Source organism: Quercus lobata, chromosome 7, assembly GCF_001633185.2.
Source record: "Quercus lobata isolate SW786 chromosome 7, ValleyOak3.0 Primary Assembly, whole genome shotgun sequence".
NCBI lineage: Eukaryota > Viridiplantae > Streptophyta > Magnoliopsida > Fagales > Fagaceae > Quercus > Quercus lobata.
The window spans coordinates 39,159,957-39,179,940 of NC_044910.1; the positions used below are offsets into that span (position 1 = coordinate 39,159,957).

Genomic DNA, 19,984 nt, shown 5'->3' on the forward strand with positions numbered 1-19,984 from the left:
CTAGTTTAAACTTTTAACTAAAACTTAGATAAGTCGATGCAAATGTTGTGCTTTTCTCCTCCACTTGTTTATTGATCTGACTTTTAGATTGACTAGGGCTCAAGTAAATTGTGATTTTCTCCTCATATTTGTTTATTGATCACCAAAATTATTACAAGTCAAATCTTGGGATTATGGTGGTATTGGTATCCGAACAAAAACTAGGATCTGTCGATTTTCTATGTTCAGAAATTAGAGGTAGATAATTGGCCTTATTCCTCCCCCCTTATTAGCTGAGTTGTGATATGAGAGTGGGTATACATTTGCAATTTTGTATATAAGCAACTCACAAGATCAGTGGAAGCGCACATGTCCTTCACTATTTTCATTGATGCTGCATTGATTGAACTAAATGAATAAATGAATTTGTGTGACAATTTGTATGAAATAAATGAATATGTAGTTTTGCTTTCAGTTATTTCGTGACAAATGGATTGAATCAAGGAATTACTTTTTTAATTTTATTTTATATAATAAGAATTTTTGGATTCTAAAGGAATTGAAGTAGTTCTTCAAGAGAACTAGCCTCCTTGGAATTAAGAAGTAAAAACAAGAAATAGAAAATGAAGAGAACAATTTGCTTAACATTTCTGATATGATCCTTTACAATTAACTATGGCTTCTTATGGTACAATTCCCTTCCCAATACACATCCTAACTAACGACTGACTATAATGCCAACTCAGCTGCCAAGGCTAACTTCCAGTACTTATCTAAGCAAAGCACAGCTCATATCATCCCACAGATCCTATTGAATTGAGTTTCCAGGTCACAACTCTTTTAGACCTCGGTGTACACTTTTGGAAATAATTGATGAAGCATAGAAGCCAATGGTTCCAAGTATCAAGAAGACAGCATAGAATATGCAAGCATTGTAGCCCAGGAACTGTAGCAGGTTCATTGAAATTCTAGCGCTTGCTCTAGCATAGAAATAGAGGCCATACGCAAACATAAAAATGGCAATTGATCCCCCACGAAACACAGATCTGCATTGCAGATAGACTAAGATAGATCAATGGATAGATAGACATCGGAAGAGAAGAGATTAGTATATTGTGTCATGGAAATAAAAGATATGATTTTTCATCAAATTAGGAACAAAAGCTGTGAAAAAGTTGGTTTATAACATTTGATTTGGGCTTTCAATCTTCCACCTCAAATGTGAAAAAGTTGTGAAATTTATTGTGTTTATAACATTTGTAAGAGAATTACCTCCACCACCATTGGTTATCTTGATTGGACAGCTGATAGTGTGTACAGCCCATTCCCACCGACACAGTCAGTATGATGACAAGAAGGAAGGCCGTAAACATAGTACTAAATGCACCACAGACTTTCAAACTGTACAAGCTTGCATAGATATCATTCATCATGAAGAAGATCATGCAGAAAGGCAGAAGACCCCCAAAGAACATGTGAGCAGGTGTCTTCATGTACCAAGCCTGATTACGAAACTCACTTTGAAAGTGTACGGTGGAACAAGTTATTTCAGATTCTCTTAGGGAAGACTGCCCCAATATGCCATCCAAAATAAGGATTCCGAAAGAGAGGGGTAATGAACTGATTTTCCAAAGATAATTATACCAATCGTGCGGAAGTGACACCCCTGTTGTGATCACCTTTAATGTAATTATGGCAAGACCTGTTATGAACACGGGAACGAAGTACAGGGCCCCAGTTTGTAAAACACATTCTCTCTGCAAGAAAAATCATTCGCCACATGATTAAAAACCTGAACTGTAAAGACTTTAATACAGAAACTACTGTGATACTGTATATGTTAATTACAACTACTGTATTACCCATCTACTTCTTGTGAAACTAGAGTGGAATGAAGCAGCCTTGTACCCAGAAACCAATGATGTGAGAACATAACTCGTGATGATCCAAGTATACAAGCTCTCATGATTGCAGGGATATTGGCGACCAGTATATACAGCCAAAACGAAGAGGATGCAAACTCTGCAAATAGAATTCCTAAGTGACATGTGACAACATTTTTCAGAATAAAGTCGGACCAAAAAACCCAAAATAGCTATAGACTTTCAACCAAAGAAGCTAGAATTCAGAATTGGAGGGAAAAAATTGAATTAACAAACATGTGGCAGATATGGCTTACATAATGAAGAGTTGAGTTCCAACACCCAGAATGGCCCCAAGTAGGGACGAGTACGGAGGACACCTGCACCTATAGCCATGAATACGACTTGGAAGAACAAGCCCTGTTGCTTTGGTCATCATTTCAGCTTGAAAAGCATTCCTCCTGCAGAAGGTGATTTGATCATCATTAGGTGAATACAATGGCCTGCTTGAATGGAACTATACAAACATAAGGAATGGAGAGATACCGAGTAAAATACTTTCTATGGTATGTCACAATCACAATACAAAGCAACAGAAGCCAGGCGCAAATGACTATATTTGTAGTATAAGGCATAGGATCGTCTCCCCCAACTTTCTCCGACGAGTCACTGACCGAAGACAGAATACTTATTTGTTGGTTCAAATATAACTCTATATATTCAAAATCTTCCCAGGAGACAGAATACGTGAAGTTGACATAGATTTCCTTGTCCTTAGATATATCCTCAGCAATATCGTAGTCATCAATAACATATATGTATTTGACTTTGTTTTCTAAGTAAAGGATATGAAAGTCCAGGTGATTGAAAATATAATGCATAGGATCGTAGGAGGTTGCACTCTTTTCTCCAACTTGCATTTTGAAGCGAATATTATCAAAGTACATCCCGTACACAGTTTTATTTTCAATGGCTTCTTTAACTTTCGCAACTTCTTCTCTCGTCAGAATTTTCTCACAAAGGGGTCTCTTCTTTGTTTCCGTCTTGAACCTCAATTCATACCCAGTGTTCACATAGCAATCCCCTGCTATAACTTCTTCAAACGATTTCTTTCTGTTGGGTATTGGATCTACATATCGTGATGGATATTAGAAAATGCAAACCTGCCCAGAAACTAAGTTTATAAAAGTCTAAGATAAATTTTATACTAATATGCAAAAAACCAATGAATTCATTATGTTATCTATGCCTAGAAAGCTAGGATGCACGTATACTTCATTTGGGGTGCCGTACCCATGTCATAACATGTCCAATCTGCCCTGTCATGTTATAATTTTTTAAAAATTGCTTGTGTCACCGTATCATACAATACCACCCATGTCTGTGTCCATGTCTGTGCATTCTAGGCTCCTAGTTAGAAAGTAGAAGCTAAGATCATAAGACAATATGTGCAAATTGTAAAACTAAAACAGAGCAGTCACCTTTTCTCAAAAAAGAAGAAGAAGACAGAGCAGTTACCTTTTGAACTGAGAAGTTAGAGGCAGTTACCATTTGTGATACACGTGTACAGTACCCGCCAAGTGTGGGAGTTAGTTTTGCTTAACCTTTACTTGCTTATATTGTATATAAATAGGATCAGTAGCTATGTATTTCACTGAGTTGCTTGTATTCATTCCTACAATCAATAATATCTCAGTTTTCCAGAGTATTCTAGAGTTTTATAGATTTACTTAACAAACAGTTTCTTAAACAAAATCAAGATATTGAGACCTAAAGCTTCATTTTTTTTAATTTTTCAAATTCTTAGCACAAATTCAATAGATAAAAAAGAAAAACAGAAATTCTCAGCAACAAATTATAAACAAATAAAAATTAGAACCAAATCAAAAGAATAAAAATTATAAAAAATAAAAAATAAAATTCCAAGCTCAAGTTCAAGTAGGAGATCATAAGCAAACGATGAAAATATGAGATTTCACAGAGAAATGAGGAAATTACCATGGATTTTGATTAAGATAAGCTGTGTTGGCGAAGAGAGGAATGTAATTGCCTTCCTTGTACTCTCGATCTTCCTTCCTTGAAGGCTCAGTTCTCAGAGTTTGAATTGCAAATACCGAAACTGGCAAAGCAATCAGTATTAGAACCAACAAACTTGTTATTTTTCTACCAGCCATGGATTCTCTGTGATTCTGTGAGAGAGAGAGAGAGAGAGAGAGAGATTTTGAAGAGCTTGAATATTTAGGAGGGAAAAGCTGTTAGTATTGCTTGCTTATATACTTATCGTCATGCGGGTTCTTTTTAATCTGGGTCGTTGTTTTTTTGATGGAGTTGATCAGAAATTTTGGACGGTAAAAGATTGACCTGGATTCTGTTTAACTGGCGGGAAGTTAATTATTTTGGATAACAGATTTATGTTGCAGGCAGTGATCGAGTCACAAGTTGGTGAACTAACTATCTCAAGGTACTCATTGAAACTTCTGCGAGCTTAGAAGTTAATTGACGAAATTACCCTTAATACGACTGGAAATTGAACTTGCACATAAATCTACAAATACAAAAAGACCTAGCATTTCTTAATTGAAATAGAATATATAATGATAGAATGTTATTTTATTACATAGCATGACTTGGATAAGTATATGTATGACTTTACCTATCTTAATTTACTATATTTATAAAGTGTTCTTTTACAATGTGGCCTATGTTTTGATTTGAAGCCATTTTGTGGGTGTCTTAAAAAATATAAAAATAAGTAATATTGCAGTCTACTTACTTTTCGCCACCTAGCTTAAAATGGTCTTATACTTCAAAATTTTCAATAGATCATTTTAAGTATAGAAAAATTAAAATGAAGAATGAAATCACCGATGAAGAGTACATGATAGGAAATGTGTGGTAGAAATCTTAGTTAAAATCCAAGCAAAATATATGCCCTAATGCATATTACAAAAAGAGGTCAATCTACAAAGCCAAAATATGGTTAGAAGCATACTGCAAATATCATATATGAAATGAGTAGTATGTTAATCAAAATTTTCTATTTCTCTCTCATCTCTTTCAATGGAATAAGCCTCTCTCTCCTCAAAACCTAGCTTCCATAAAATGCTTACTCATTCTTATTTTCTTCTCTGTACAGATATAAGGGACTATTTTATACAAAGACATCATCACATCTTTGCTATACAATAAGAATGTCAACTTCATATGGTACCATTATTCTCACTTAATAATAGGAGTGCCCTTTTCACCATATAAGCTACATTTTTTTTCTCACTTAGATCAAAAGATATTTTTGATCATTGAAATTTGTCAACTTCTTTTTTGTGAGAAATATGTAAAAGTTGAAGTGTAGAATTTATTGTTGCTATGTTCCTATTGAGCACATTAACATAGCATTTTGGTCCATTTGGTCTATCTCGGTCCACTTAAGTTTATTCGGTCCATTTTAGACGATTTGGTCCATTTCAGTCTATTTCAACCCATTACAATCTACTGTAGTCTATTTCATTCCATTCGATTCATTTCAGTCCACTTGGTTATTGGCACTAGGTACTCTAAAAACCACTTGCCATATATGGGCGGCTTAATAGAGAGAGTCTTGATCTTACTACGAGAGCCTCACGCTTATCTTAAAAGATAGCTTTACACATCAATACTATAAACACCATCACTTTCTTGGCGTTGACCTTTGAAAGATGGCGAGGCTTAAGAGACAACAATTGCTGCCACCCAAGCTAAGTACTTATAATATGCAATGGCTTGGACACGTTGGTGATATATGCTGACCCCAATTGTTGGAGTTCACTTCCTGAGGGTGATGTTGAGTGATAGGTTGTAGTAAAGAGTGTTGTTGTTGTTGGTGACAAAATCAAATTCTAAAAAAAAAAAAAAAAAAAAAAAGGAAGTTTTTTTTTGGGAGATATAAAAAAATAAAATGAATATTTCTATCAAAACAGGAAAAGAATAGAGAGTTTGAGTTTGATGAGTACATGAAAAATTGGCCAACTCAACTAACATAAAATTTAACTAAACTTCTAGAGAAGTTGGTGTGAATACTGTCAAACGATTAAAATTTGCTCACTTTGACGACTTGGTCGATCATGTCAGTTGTCCTTGCAAGTACTTCAAGGATACCTATAAGGCATGGGCGGCTTTACATTAAGGCCAGGGGGTTCAAATGCCAGGGTTTCAAATGAACCCCCTGACTGGCCCAAACAAAAATTTTATATATAAAATTTTTATTCTTTTTTTCATTTTGACCCCTACAATAAAAATTTGAACACCCTAATCCTAAATTTTCTTTGAACCCAATTGAAATAAGCTTGAAGCTTGAATATGATCATCTTAATTTTAATTTCACAATATTTTTACAATAATATTTTTACAACAAACAATATATATATATTTTTATCTACCTTTAACAATTGACCACCTAGATTTTGTTGTGGAATTTTTTTGAAAGTATTGTGTCAGTTCCAAAAATTTTGCTTATTCATTAATATATATATATATATATATATATATATATGAATATTCTTTCCATGATTTTGGCTTACTTTACGGTAAGACTGAGCAATGGACCTAGCCCACCCGAAAACCCGACCAACCCGACAGGTTTTGGGCAGGTCTGAGAATATTCGGGTCGGTTTTCGGGTTCGGGTCGGTTTTCGGGTCGGCGTTGGGTCATATATATATTCTAGTCTGAACCCGATTTTTTATAATTAAAAAAAAAAAAAAAAAACCCTACTCCAACAAAGGTCTCTCTGCCTCCCTCAGCTACCTCCCAAGTCTCAATCTCACAAGACATCACAACCCACCATCAGTGTCGACCTCAGACAACTCACCATAGCCATCATCCACGTACCGTAGAGACAACTTTGCTTAGTCCTAACCGTAGAGACAACTTTGCAAAGATGAAACGGAACTGCGATCTTCATTTCAAACAAACCAAAACCCACGAAATAAAACTCATTCAGATCTCCACCCACAACAAGATAAAAAAGTTAATAATAGTCCAAAATGTACAGCAAGAAAGCCCAATAAGCCCAGCCCAGAAGAATATTCTCATCATAAACCGGTCCATCTCTCTCCAAACCAGAAACACTGACTGCGACAATTACAAAATCAACCCCCCAAATTCCCAATTCTCCATTTCATTCATCGAATCAAGAACGAGCAAGCTAGAGCTCTCACTGAACCCTAGTGAACAAGATCAAAGATTAAGAAGCGAGAGTAAAAAAGAGAGACCCAGCAAGCCAAAATCGCCATGGATTCAGCTGCTAGAAGAAGCACCACCGAAGGAGGCATCTTCGAAGGGCTTTACAATGAGTGGCTTTCTTTTTCTGTGAGAGATGGGTTAAGAGAGAAGGGAGAGAGAGCCGACAAACCTTAGAGGATGAGTGGCTCGGTGGATTCAGTGGGTCTGGTTTGTCGAAACTGGGAAGTGAAAAATTTAATGGGTTGGAAGTTTGTGAAGAAAAAAAAACAAAAAAAAAAAAAAAAACAAAATGAGGTGGGTTCGCTCAGCAAGACCCAACCCAAGACCCGACTCGAGACCCGGAAAACTGATCCAATTACAGACCCGATTTTTTGAGTCGGGCCGGGTTTCAGGCAACCAAACCCGATTTCTATTGGGTCGGGTTTCGGGTCACAGTAAACCCGACCCAATATCAGTCCTACTTTACAGTTGACAAAGAAGTGAAGTTGTTTTTCCTTGCACTTTTCTTTTTTATTAATAAAAGAAATTACATCACTATTACAACCAACACATCTGTACAAATTTGTATCTATATCTGTAATTTTTTCCTCATTCTCTTTATCTTAGTTTCTCCCTTCTATTTTTTTCTTTGTTTTTCTTTTTATCTCCAATTCAAAGAGAGTGACTATGTCTATGTGTATGTTTAAGAAGTCATCCACTTCAAACGCAAAAACTTATATCAATTACTATTTTATTTTCTTAGTTTCACATTTACTTCTAGTCCTACTCCTAAGTGTGTTACTAGTCTTCTCCTTCTTCATCATATTTTTATATATAATTGATATTACATATAAATATAATAAGTTATTATTAACTTGACAAAAATGTATGATTAGTAATTTAATTATATTAGTTTATGCATTCAATAGTCGTTGTCTTACCTATTTTATAACAGTTTTAGACTATTGTATAATATAGTTATATTGTATACTAAATTATATTTAGAATATTATTTTAAATTATTGTATATAATATGGAAGTTTATCTATACACAAAAAGATTGATCATTTAATTTTTTACTCACTCCTCATGACAAATGACAAATTCCTAATTTTGCCATTGCTGACCCCCCTAGAAAAAAAAATCTTGGAGCCGCCACTGCTATAAGGGGATCATTTTAATGGAGTTGGAACCATTGGCCCCAACGAGATTTGATAGGGAGGCCGCCACAAGGATTTATAAGGTTGATGTTCAATAGGTTGGTTTGTATAAGGCGGTCCAACGACGTCAATGGGAAGCTTGACGAGGCAAAAAGATTGTGAAATGATGAGAAGAGATTGAAAATATATGAAAGATTTTTAGAGACAGAAAAATATAATAGTAATGAATGAAATGAATATTTATACGTAATAGAGAAAGAAGAGAGTTCGATGCTATTGCATGAAAATATGGTGAACTAAAGTCGAAGAAGTAGTAGTTTTTAAAAAAAAAATTTTTTTTTTAAGAATTTAATATCTGACTTTTAGATTGTCTAGAGCTTAAGCAAATAGCACTTTTCTTCTCCACTTGTACATTGATCACCAAAATTATTCCAAGTCAAATCTTGGGATTATAGTGGTATTTGTTTTCGAACTTAAACTAGGATCTGTCGATTTTCCATGTTCAGAAATAGAGGTTGTGACTTGAGAGATGGTAAACATTTGCTTATGTTATGTATATGCAACTTACATGATCAGTGGTCAATGGAAGCATTTGTCCTTTGCAATTTTCATTTAATTCTTTTTACCTAGACTTGAGCTTACTAAAACTAAAAGTGACCTATGCCGAGTATATTTCAACGCAACATGATTGGTAAATGTCAGTCATCCAATTCCTAGACCATGAATAACAATGTAGCTATGTTGGCGAAGAGAGGAATGTAATCGCCTTCCTTGTACTCTCGACCTTCCTTCCCTGAAGGCTCAGTTCTCAAAGATTGAATTGCAAATACCAAAACTGGCAGAGCAATCAGTATCGGAACCAACAAACTTGTTGTTTCTCCACCAGCCATGGATTCTCTGTGATTCTGAGAGAGAGAGAGAGAGAGAGATATTTTGAAGAGCTTGAATATTTAGGAGGGAAAAGCTATTAGTATTGCATGCTTTTATCTACAGTTCGTTATGCGGGTGTTCTTTTAATCTAGGCCGTTGATCTTTTTTGATGGAGTTAATCAGAAATTTTGGACAGTATAAGATTGACTTGGATTCTGTTGGACTAATTATATGGGATAACAGAATTAGATGCGGGCACCGGGCAGTGAACGAGTCACAAATTGGTGAAGTAACTATCTCAAGGTGCTGCTTGAAACTTCTAGTAGCTGAGGAGTTAATTGACGAAATTACCCTTAATGGGAATCAAAGGAAGATATGTATGGGTAATGCATCCAGCATATAATGATAGAAGCATGATTTGAATAATGGGCAAGACTTAGATATAGTATTTAGGTATTGTTTCTTAAATTCTCATTTTAAGATTTTGTTATATAGATTTTTTCTCATGCGATAGAAGTACATTTTTCAGTTAAGTAGCCATATGACTAAACCTTAAGTGGCGAATTTAAAGAATAACACATAAGGTGTTATATCTAAGTTTTGTCATTGGATATTTAGTTGTTTGAATTTACTTGCCTTATGTAAGAAGTGTTTGTCACAAATGTGGGCTTAATTGGACTAAATCGACCAAAGTGGATCGAAATGGACTGAATAGACCCAAGTAAACCAAAGTGGACCAAAATAAACCAAATGGACTAAATGCACTAAAGTATATCAAAATACTATATTAATATGGTTTAACAGAAGTGTATATCATTTTTTTTTTTAGGGTACATAACTTTAATTTCTAATGTCTAATTTGTTTGTGTTTTTAAGTTCAAAACTAAAGAGTTTGGCCCAAACAGAAGAAAAATTTTAACTTTTCAATTAAAAAAAAAAATTTGAGCCCAAAACTGAAAATGCAACCTAAAAAAAGAATCAATTTAAGGTCCAAATAGTCCAAATGGACTGAAATAAACTGAAATGGTCACTCCAACGATACCTCCTTAAATTAGTGCTAGTGGAATGGAATTATATGCAATGATGGTGGAAGCATTATAGGAATTTACATGGATGGGATCTATGTGGGAGGTAAGTTTAGGAAATTCAACTTCTCTTCCTTGCCAAATTTAGTTAAGTCTAAGTTTTCGGAATACTGGACTTCGAGGGAGCATCCCTCAACAAATATTTACACTTTCAAAGCTCACCTTCCAATCTCTTTCTAGTAATAATCTTACAAATCACTTCCCTCTTTTTCTCACGAACCTCACTCAATTGGAATCTTTTTACATTTACCAAAATCTAATATGTGGGCCCATTCCCAAAGAATTGGGAAATTTTAAAAATCTTCAAATATTAGATCTGCGTTATAACAAACTCACAGGATCAATTCCTTCAACTATGGGCCTTTTAACCAATCTCCAGTATTTGGATTTGTCTTTTAATATGATTAGTGGTTCTAAAGTATCTGAAAAAAGATTTGTAAAGAATTTGTCATATTTGTTTCTTGATTCAAACCATATCAACGGTTCCATTCCCCTAGAAATAGGCAATATGAAGATTTTGATTGAGTTGAACTTTAGCAATAACAAGATAGTTGGTCAAATCCCCTCCACCTTGGCTAATTGCTCGTTGTTAAACTCCTTATCTTTAAGCCATAACTACTTAATTGAAATTGTTCCTTTTGGGATTAGAGACTTGTCCCTCCTAATTTATGTTAACCTCAGCTACAATAACCTTATGAGCAAAATTCTCATTTTTCTCATTAACATAGCTCAATTTAACTTGTCATACAATTCTTTGGAGGGTTGAATCCCAGATATTTTCCAAAATTATGCATTCAAACGATTTTTTGGCAATAAGGATTTATGTGGTGACATCAAAGGATTTGCTCATTGCCCTCCAACTTCTCAAACCATGCCCCTAGTAAAAATTTTGTTTCCCTTTACCATTTTCTTTGCACTTTTACTTATTGGGTATACTTTTCACTCTCGATGTCAGGTTAAGAAAACAAAATCAGAGACAAGGACTGCAAAAAATGGGGACATGTTCTCAATATGGAATTATGATGGAAAAATTGCATATGAAGAAATCATTAAGGTCACAGAGGACTTTAATATTAGATATTGCATTGGAACAGATAGTTATGGTAGTGTTTACAAAGCACAATTGCCTAGCGGGAAAGTTGTTGCGTTGAAAAACTTTGTTTTTATTTATTTATTTTTTTTATATATATAAATAAATTTAAGGTTCTTTTGATTAATAATTCAGAAGGCCGTTTTGATTGAGTAGAGTTAGTTTATGCAATAGAAAAGTAGCTGCCTTGGTCGGGAAACGATGCACTATGAATAATAATAAAAAAATCCTCAACATATCAAATACAGACGTGCAATATTTATTTCTTTGACAGTAATAGGGTCAAGACTTGAAGTTTCTAAGAGCCAACCCATAATTGGGGCTAGGTGAGTTTGGTCCCCTTTTTGCAATTGCATGGGTGGCTCCCCTTCTTTGCAAGTCGCCATTAAGGATTGTCTTCACTGAAATATCAAAGGACCATGACTTCTCTGAACCTTTTTTGCAAAGACTGACTCCAGTGTCCAGTCAATACGGCCATCAGTCTATTCTTAATCCCAAGTGACTTTATTACAAAGTTCTTGTAAAAGTAAGATGGACGGTGGTGGTAATGAGTTCAATATTTTCACAGGTTGCCCGTGACTTGTAGTCAAACATTAGCTTTAGTTTGTTAATTATTTATGAAATTTTGTTTATTTTAGTTTTTGAAGGACTTCTTTAGTTTATGTGATTTTTTAATTTGGCCAAACTAAGGGTGTGTTTGGATAGAACTTATTTTACTGAAATTGAAAATTGAAAACTGAAAACACTGTAGCAAAATAATTTTTAAATGTGTGAATAGTACTGTGGGACCTATTTTTAATGAAAAAATTGATAAAAAATGAAATTTAAGGGTCCATGAACAGTGCATATATGCACTGTTCACTACAGAAAGTCAACCTTTGCAGTTACTGTTTATTAAACAGTAACCGCAATACCCAAAACGCGTGAAAAGGGACCCCTGCAATGGAAAATTAGCTTGCTTTGATTGGGAGATGATGACACAACGAAAAAAATCCAAAATTTTCCAAAGAGCAATATTTCTTTGAGAGTAATAGGATCTTGACTTAAAGTTTATAAGAGCAAAGTAGCTAACCCATGATTGGGGCTAGGTGAGTTTGGTCCACATTGCATTGGCATGGGTGGTTCCCCTTCGTTGCACACAGGTCGCTGGTAATCAATTTGTCTTCACTGAAAAATCGGACCACGACTTCTAGCAAGTAGCAACTAGAGCTTTTGCTATATGAGAGCACCAATAATGTACTCGATCACCTATCAGATTTTTAGTACTCAACCGAATTTTAATTTTTCAACTATATATCCTCTAATATATAAGGATAAAACTAATCGACTCAAAGTTTATACCTACGGATTTTGACCCATTTTTATTTTCTAATCGACTCAATCTCGTGGTAATTATCCAATGTGGGTTTTCTAACACTTAACTAACCATATTACTTCCACGTGAATTTTCCAACAAAATGTGCTAGATGCCGCTGCATTAGGAGGAAAATCCAACTAAGAAAAAAATCCAGGATGCTTTTACATTGAATTAATCTTTTTCAGCTTTTTATTACTCGTAGCTTATCATCCTACTCCTTGCAACTTCAATTGTTATTGTATCCTTGGTTCCAATGTGACGAAATTAAATTTTATCATCCACTCCTTCTTGTGGTAATTATCCAATGTGAGATTTTTAAGAGTTAACAAACAGAATTACTCCCACGCGAATATTCTAGCAAAATGTGCTAGATGCTGCTGTTGAAATAGTCATCCAACTTCAGTGCCATGTGACAATGTTCACCTCAGTTGCATTAGGAGGAAAGAAAAAAAAAAAAAAAATTCAAAGATGCATTTACACTGGATAAATCTTCTACAGTTTTTAACTCATAGCTTTATTTATAATATCCTTAATCCATGCAGACTTCCATTGTTTATTGTGGCCTTGGTTCCCTTTGAAGCATATTTTCTAATTTACTGTTGATTAGTATCAGTTTCATATACCAGGAACCACTTTAACCGTGGCAGTTCCAAGATATTTTTCTAGGGGAGTTAGCAACGACAGAACTACAAATTTGTCATGGAGGCAAGTAAAAAATAAAATGATATATTTTTTTTTCTATATATACAACTTTCATATTATATACAATAATCTAAAATATAATATAACTATATTGTACAATATTAATAGTCTAAAAAATTTATTAATAGTTTAAAGATTGGTAAGATAACAACCATTAAACTCATAAAAAAATATAATTAAATAATTAATACTTCATTTTTTTTCAAATTAATAGCAACTTATTGTATTTATATGTAATATTAATTAAATAAAAATATATGATAAAGAAGAATAGTAACACACCTAGGAATAGGACTAGGAGCAAATTTGAAATTAAGAAAAAAAAATAGTAACTAATATAAGTTTTTTCTTTTGAAGTGTATTTTTAAGCATACACGTGGTTGCTTTCTTAGAATTTAAGCAAGCACTAAAAGACTTTTTGGACTTGGAAATCTACAAAGCATTTATCAAACTACTTGGTCAAATGAAGAGAAAAACTAAGAAAATATAGAAGTGAAAGAGAGATAAGGAGAATGAGAAGAGAATCACATATGTAGATAGAGATCTGTTGGTTGTAATGGTAGTGTAATTTTTTGCTTATGAAGAAAAAAAGTATAAGGACTCAATTTGTAATGATCCCAAATTCGTATCGGGTTCAAACGTTAAAGGCCCAAACAATAAATTTGTAGAGAGTGGGCTAAAAGGCTAGGCCTTGATGAACGGACAGTTATTAGTCATGGTGTTCATGATGATCGCACAGAGGTGAACTGAGCTAATCCAAGAAGACTTTCTCCTTGGCACGGCCTGGGTGGCTCCGATCCTTGGACCTCGTCCGAGGAGCTTAATGTTCTTATTATTCCTCTTACGCTAAGTTATAATGGTCCTAGAGACGATACATAATGCTCTTCGCCTCTTGCTTTAGGCGTGGATGAATTCTTACATTATATAGCCCTTCTCAGTCATTAGTCATGGTATTCATGATGATCGTACAGAGGTGAACTGAGCTTATCCAAGAAAACTTTCTCCTCGGCACGGCCTGGGTGGCTCCGATCCTTGGACTTCGTCCGAGGAGCTTAATGTTCTTATTATTCCTCTTACGCTAAGTTATAATGGTCCTAGAGACGATACATAATGCTCTCCGCCTCTTGCTTTAGGCGTAGATGAATTCTTACATTATATAGCCCTTCTCAGTTGATTCTGACCTTCCATCTGTTAATCAGGCAGGTAACTATTCGAGTGCTTGTCTCATCAGCCGCCTTCTCCCACCTTCTGTTAGTTGCAGTAACCGAAACCACACTATTCAGGGGTCCTTTCCCCATTAATGCGGCCAGGACGTTTGTTGGCGCATTCAATGTGGAGGTGACAGCTTTTCCTTGAACCACTCCTACACTGTACCCCCGTGCGCGTCCTACTGTACTCGCCCTTTCTTCTGGGAGCGCTCTGGAGGTTGCCTTTGATGGCGTGTTGTTATTTCCTTCTAAGTTTTGGGATGCCGAGGACAGGATTGTCCTCGGCTACATCTGTAGGCCATTTGGACTTTTGTTGCATGTCCTCGACAACATCTCTCTTCGGCGTGGGCCTTGGGCCCTAATGCAAGGTGGGCAGGGATCATAAATTCTCTGGCCCCATAAAAAGTATAGAGAAAAACAGTTTCATTCCACTCTCAACAACAAAGTAAGCCAAAGTCTCAGAGAGAAGGGTTTTTTTTTTTTTTTTTTTTTTTTTAATTTTAACAAATGAGCAAAAATTTTGAACATTTTTTTTTTATTTTATAAAATTAAATACTATAAGTGTATAAGTGTAGTGCTACAGGCACAATACTTTCACATAAATTTTACAACAAATAATTTCACATAAAAGAGTAAAGTGGAAGTAGCCTACACAACTACACACATGCTTTTGCAGGAAGCATTTTAACCACACACGTGATTATCTAGTCGAAGAAAATAATTTAAGTGCTATCTTTACAATATTTTTACAATAATTTCATAATAAATTTTAAGTGATAAATTGTTACTAGTTCTAATTTTAATCCACAACTTAAATAACTTTTTTACATATTCTTAACGGTCAATAATAATTTGTCACTTAAAATTCGTTGTAAAAATATTCAAAATATATAATTTCTTTATTAAAATAACTCTACTATATATATATATATATATATATACTAAATTTTTTTCAAATATTTTGGGGGACCAAGGCCCCTTTGGTCCCAACGTATTGTTCCTTCAGCGTGTTCAACACGGTTAAGTCAAGTCTCATTAAGAGACATGGCTTACTTGAAGACTAGAGGCAAGCTCATAAATGAGCGTTGACCCATGTGGGCTGGACCCACACGGGGCTTTGCACCCCAAAAAATCATCAGCTTTAAAACTAAAAGCGAAGGAAACGTTTCTCAAAAAAAAAAAAAAAGCGAAGGAAACCTTTAATGAAGTGTTAGAAATAAATTAGGATCATTACATCATTTACTGATTCCACTAATCTAAGGATCTTATGCAGGAAAAATTATTAAATGTTTCGAGAGTATTATTAATGTATACTCTTCTCTTTCATAGGAATTATAGATTCTATCATAAATTTAATTAGTGAAACTTACAGTTATGTGAAAAAAAAAAAATACACATTTATGATATTTTGAAAACACTTAATAATTTCTCCCATATAGAACCTTTGATATGCGTAAGAAATAGATATTGGCTATAAAACCATTTGCCGATTACATTATTCAGATTCTTAAAAAAAAGAAAAAAAAATTGCAAACTTTGCAGCAATTCCACTATTAGTAATCTAACAAGACGCAATTGCATTATGAGTTTCTATTTAAAACGAAATTTCCAAGATGATTACGTGGAAATCATGCCGGTAGATTCATGTAAATTTCTGCACTTCAACAGGGTTAAAAAAGACGATGCCTCGTGATAATCACGTTGGTATTCATTCAAAGTAAAAAATAGAAAAGCTAAAAGAAAAATAATAAAAAAATAAAAAAGGGGGAGGAAAAGAAAAAAGTAGCACATTCGTTAAATTGACTACCAGTCTTGGGTTGGTAAGGACTGTATTTCAATGATTAAAGTGTGTTGAGTGATGAATATATAACAATCAAATATTTGCCCCTTTGCAACGCACTCATCAATCAATCATAAGCTCTAACATGGCTCCCTCTGTTTCCATTTCCATTCTGATAGTAGCATTATGGGTTCTTTATATCTTGATGCACTCCACAACTATGGTTATTGCAGCTGGCTCTGTGGCAGCATCTAATTCATCAGCGCTTGAACTAGAAGCGAAGGCTCTCCTGGAGAGTGGGTGGTGGTATGATTACTCCAACGATACATTCGTAGATCATTGCCACTTCTATGGAATCATATGCAATGCTGGTGGAAGCGTCATAGAGATTGACAGGGGTAGTTACTATCTGCGAGATGAGATCAGTAAACTCAACATCTCTTCCTTCCCAAATTTAGTCCGTCTTGATCTTTCTGATAATGGGCTTACGGGGAGCATTTCAGTTGAGATAGGCACCCTTTCGAAGCTCACCCACCTTGATCTTTCCCTTAATTCTCTCGCAGGTAAGTTGCCTCCTTCACTTGGAAACCTCACTCGATTGGTGAAATTTAACATTTCTTCAAATTCTATCATCGGTGAGTTACCTCTTTCTCTCGCAAACCTCACTAGATTACAGGCATTTGACATTTCCTTTAATCTAGTCAGTGGTTCCATACCCAAAGGATTAGGTAATTTAAAGAATCTTCTAGAATTCAGATTGAGTGATAACAAATTTACCAGAGCAATCCCTTCTGCTCTTGGCCTTTTAACCAATCTTTTCATCTTGGATTTGTCTTTTAATAAAATCACTGGTCCAATCCCTTTGTCTATATGTCATCTAACCAATTTGGTTTCTTTGTCTCTTTCTATGAATCAAATCAATGGTCACATTCCACTAGAAATAGGCAACATGACGAATTTGAGGGAACTGTACATCAAAAATAACAAGCTTATTGGCCCCCTCCCTTCATCTCTTGGTCATCTAACCAATTTGATCTCTTTATTTCTTGATTCAAACCAAGTCAATGGTTCCATTCCTCCTGAAATAGGCAACATGAAGTATTTGAGATACCTGTCCATCAATAATAACAAGCTTATTGGCCCCCTCCCTTCATCTCTTGGCAACATGACGAATTTGGAAGACTTGCATATCAATAATAACAATATTGTTGGTCCAATCCCTTTGACTATGGGTCATTTAACTAGCTTGCAAAATTTGTCCCTTAGTGGGAACCAAATTAGTGGTTCCATCCCTGTGTACATTTTTAATTGCTCTTCACTCCACAACATAATCTTCAGCCACAACTACTTAACTGGAAGCATTCCCTTTCTGAACAGTAGCTTTTTTCCATTGAGATGGATTGACCTCAGTTATAATTCTATTAGTGGAGGAGAAATACCTCTTATGAGTTTAGAATTTTTGGATGTCAGCTACAATAACTTCAATGGCTCCTTTCCTAACTTAATAGGCGATATGGAGCATCTGCGTCACTTCAACCTTAGCAATAACAAAATTGTTGGTCAAGTTCCTTCGATTATAGGTCAATTAACTGAGTTGGAAACGTTGTCCCTTAGTTGGAACCAAATCAGTGGCCCCATTCCCAAAGAAATAGCTGATTGCAAGAGGTTGAGTGAATTGTTATTGAGCCATAACCATTTAACTGGAAGCATTCCATCTCAAATTAGTGACATTCACTTTTTTAAGTTGGATCTCAGTTGCAATAATCTTACTGGAAATATTCCGGATCTTTCAGCTTCATTAAATGAAGTGAACTTTTCCCACAATTCTTTCTATGGTCGGATCCCAGATATGTATGGCTACGATAATTATGCACCTTCAAACTTCATCGGCAACAAAGATTTATGTGGTCATGTCAAAGGCTTCCCTCCTTGCCCAAGATCCATTGTCCATCAAATAAAATTTTTTGTTCCCTTAATTGCTTGCACTATGTTTTTACTTCTTGGGTATTTTTTCCGCTCTCGATGTAGAGTTAGGAAAATGTCATCTGAGTCAAGGGAAACAAAGAATGGAGATTTGTTCTCAATATGGAATTATGATGGAAAAATTGCATATGAAGACATCATTGAAGCAACAGAGGACTTTGACATTAGATATTGTATTGGAACAGGTGGTTATGGTAGTGTTTACAAAGCACAGTTGCCTAATGGTAAAGTGGTTGCCTTAAAGAAACTTCATCGCTTAGAGGCTGAGGATCCAAATTTTGACAAGAGTTTCAAAAATGAGGTCAAAATTTTAACGGAAATTCGACATCGGAATATTGTGAAACTGCACGGTTATTGTTTGCACAAACGATGCATGTTTTTGGTCTATGAGTATATGGAAAGGGGAAGTCTATTTTGTGTCCTACACAACAATGCTGAGGCTGTAGAATTGGATTGGATGAAGAGGGTGAACATAATCAAAAGTACAGCACATGCATTATCTTATATGCATCATGAAGGTGTCCCAGTAATTGTCCATCGAGATGTAACAAGCAACAATATTCTATTGAACTCTGAGTTAGAGGCATTTGTGTCAGATTTTGGCACGGCTAGACTCCTTGATTCAGATACCTCCAATCAAACTTTAATGGCTGGGACTTACGGTTATATTGCTCCAGGTGAATTATATATTATTTTCGTAATTATCCTAGACATTATTTTGAATGTATAGTCACATGTAGAGCTTTCTATATAGTCATTCTAGTTAGAAACAATTACTTTTATGATGGAAGTTTTATACACTAGCAAGTTTTGTCCAAACGTCTAGAAAAAAAAAAAAAAAAAAGAGATTAAAGTTAAACGAAAGATATTAATTTTTTCATACCTATTTTTTGACCAATATTTGCAGAATTGGCCTACACTATGAAGGTGACTGAAAAAAGTGATGTTTATAGCTTTGGAGTGGTGGCATTAGAAATATTAATGGGAAGGCATCCAGGCGAACTCTTGACATCATTATCATCATCTCAAAGTGTGATGCTAAATGAAATATTAGACAAGCGTCTCCCACCTCCAAATCGTTTGGTTGCACAGGATGTTTTTCTTGTTGCTGCAATTTCATTTGCTTGCTTACGTGCTAAACCAAAGTCTAGGCCAACAATGAAATCAGTGTCTCAAGAATTTCTTTGTCACAAGAAACCAATAATAAACCCCTTACATGCAGTTTCAGTATGGCAGCTAAGAAACCAAGAAACTTATATGGTTGGAGAGAGTGAAACCCATTTTGAAGGTCCTTGTTTTCTGGTTGAGAAAGATAATGTTTGAAGAGCATCTATGAAAAAATTGTTGTGTATTACAATAACAATAGCTTAAAAATCCTGTTTGTAAGTTGTAATTGTTGTTCTTTATGATCTGTAACCTGTATTTTGTAATATGAAATTTAAGTCTTCACCACTTTTCTAATGCAATCGCGGAGGTTGCAAAGGATGATCTATATGCTTGATGCTTGACTCGAAGATTTCATATTTGTTTGACTTACTCACATAAGATTCAACAATAATAATGAAAAATTTGTAGGGAAAACAATGAATAAAATCTCTACCTCCCTTGCTATCTACTCCCAACACACACAACCCTCTCTCACAAAAACATAATGAAAGACTTTCTACTTGCACTATCCGTTCTAAATTACACCAATATGATGTTATCCTCT

The 19,984-nt window shown here is 34.9% G+C and overlaps 2 protein-coding genes across 5 annotated transcripts; one reads left to right on the forward strand and one right to left on the reverse strand.

The window, feature by feature from the left end:
• Window positions 1-570: 570 nt before the first annotated feature.
• Window positions 571-4,018, reverse strand: LOC115954243 (transmembrane 9 superfamily member 5-like). 3 transcript variants are annotated; one of them, XM_031072154.1, is made up of 6 exons: window positions 3,360-3,416; window positions 2,388-3,004; window positions 2,159-2,302; window positions 1,842-2,001; window positions 1,252-1,736; window positions 571-1,025 (listed from the first exon to the last, which is right to left on the reverse strand). In XM_031072154.1, the coding sequence occupies exons 2-6, from the start codon at window positions 2,786-2,788 to the stop codon at window positions 809-811; spliced, it is 1,407 nt and encodes a 468-aa protein (XP_030928014.1). In that variant the 5' UTR covers window positions 2,789-3,004; window positions 3,360-3,416; the 3' UTR covers window positions 571-808. The 3 variants fall into 3 exon arrangements, with proteins under 3 accessions (XP_030928014.1, XP_030928013.1, XP_030928015.1); XM_031072153.1 differs by having other exon boundaries at window positions 1,842-2,016; XM_031072155.1 differs by lacking the exons at window positions 2,388-3,004; window positions 3,360-3,416 and adding an exon at window positions 3,840-4,018 and having other exon boundaries at window positions 1,842-2,016.
• A 12,333-nt stretch (window positions 4,019-16,351) lies between these two features.
• LOC115952437 (MDIS1-interacting receptor like kinase 2-like) lies at window positions 16,352-19,739 on the forward strand. Of its 2 annotated transcripts, XM_031069611.1 has the most exons (3): window positions 16,352-17,383; window positions 17,456-18,950; window positions 19,181-19,739. In XM_031069611.1, exons 1-3 carry the CDS (start codon window positions 16,436-16,438, stop codon window positions 19,594-19,596), a joined length of 2,859 nt encoding a protein of 952 aa, XP_030925471.1. In that variant the 5' UTR covers window positions 16,352-16,435; the 3' UTR covers window positions 19,597-19,739. The 2 variants fall into 2 exon arrangements, with proteins under 2 accessions (XP_030925471.1, XP_030925470.1); XM_031069610.1 differs by having other exon boundaries at window positions 16,352-18,950.
• The last annotated feature ends 245 nt before the right edge of the window (window positions 19,740-19,984 follow it).

Bases quoted from the DNA above. Each gene is read 5' to 3' on its own strand.
- LOC115954243 (XM_031072153.1), bottom strand. From the start codon at position 2,788: ATGTACTTTGATAATATTCGCTTCAAAATGCAAGTTGGAGAAAAGAGT. The intron at 2,303-2,387 runs GTATCTCTCCAT...CACCTTCTGCAG, and splicing joins CATAGAAAGTATTTTACTCG to GAGGAATGCTTTTCAAGCTG. The intron at 1,026-1,251 runs GTAATTCTCTTA...TCTGCAATGCAG, and splicing joins GATAACCAATGGTGGTGGAG to ATCTGTGTTTCGTGGGGGAT.
- LOC115952437 (XM_031069610.1), top strand. From the start codon at position 16,436: ATGGCTCCCTCTGTTTCCATTTCCATTCTGATAGTAGCATTATGGGTT. The intron at 18,951-19,180 runs GTGAATTATATA...CAATATTTGCAG, and splicing joins TTACGGTTATATTGCTCCAG to AATTGGCCTACACTATGAAG.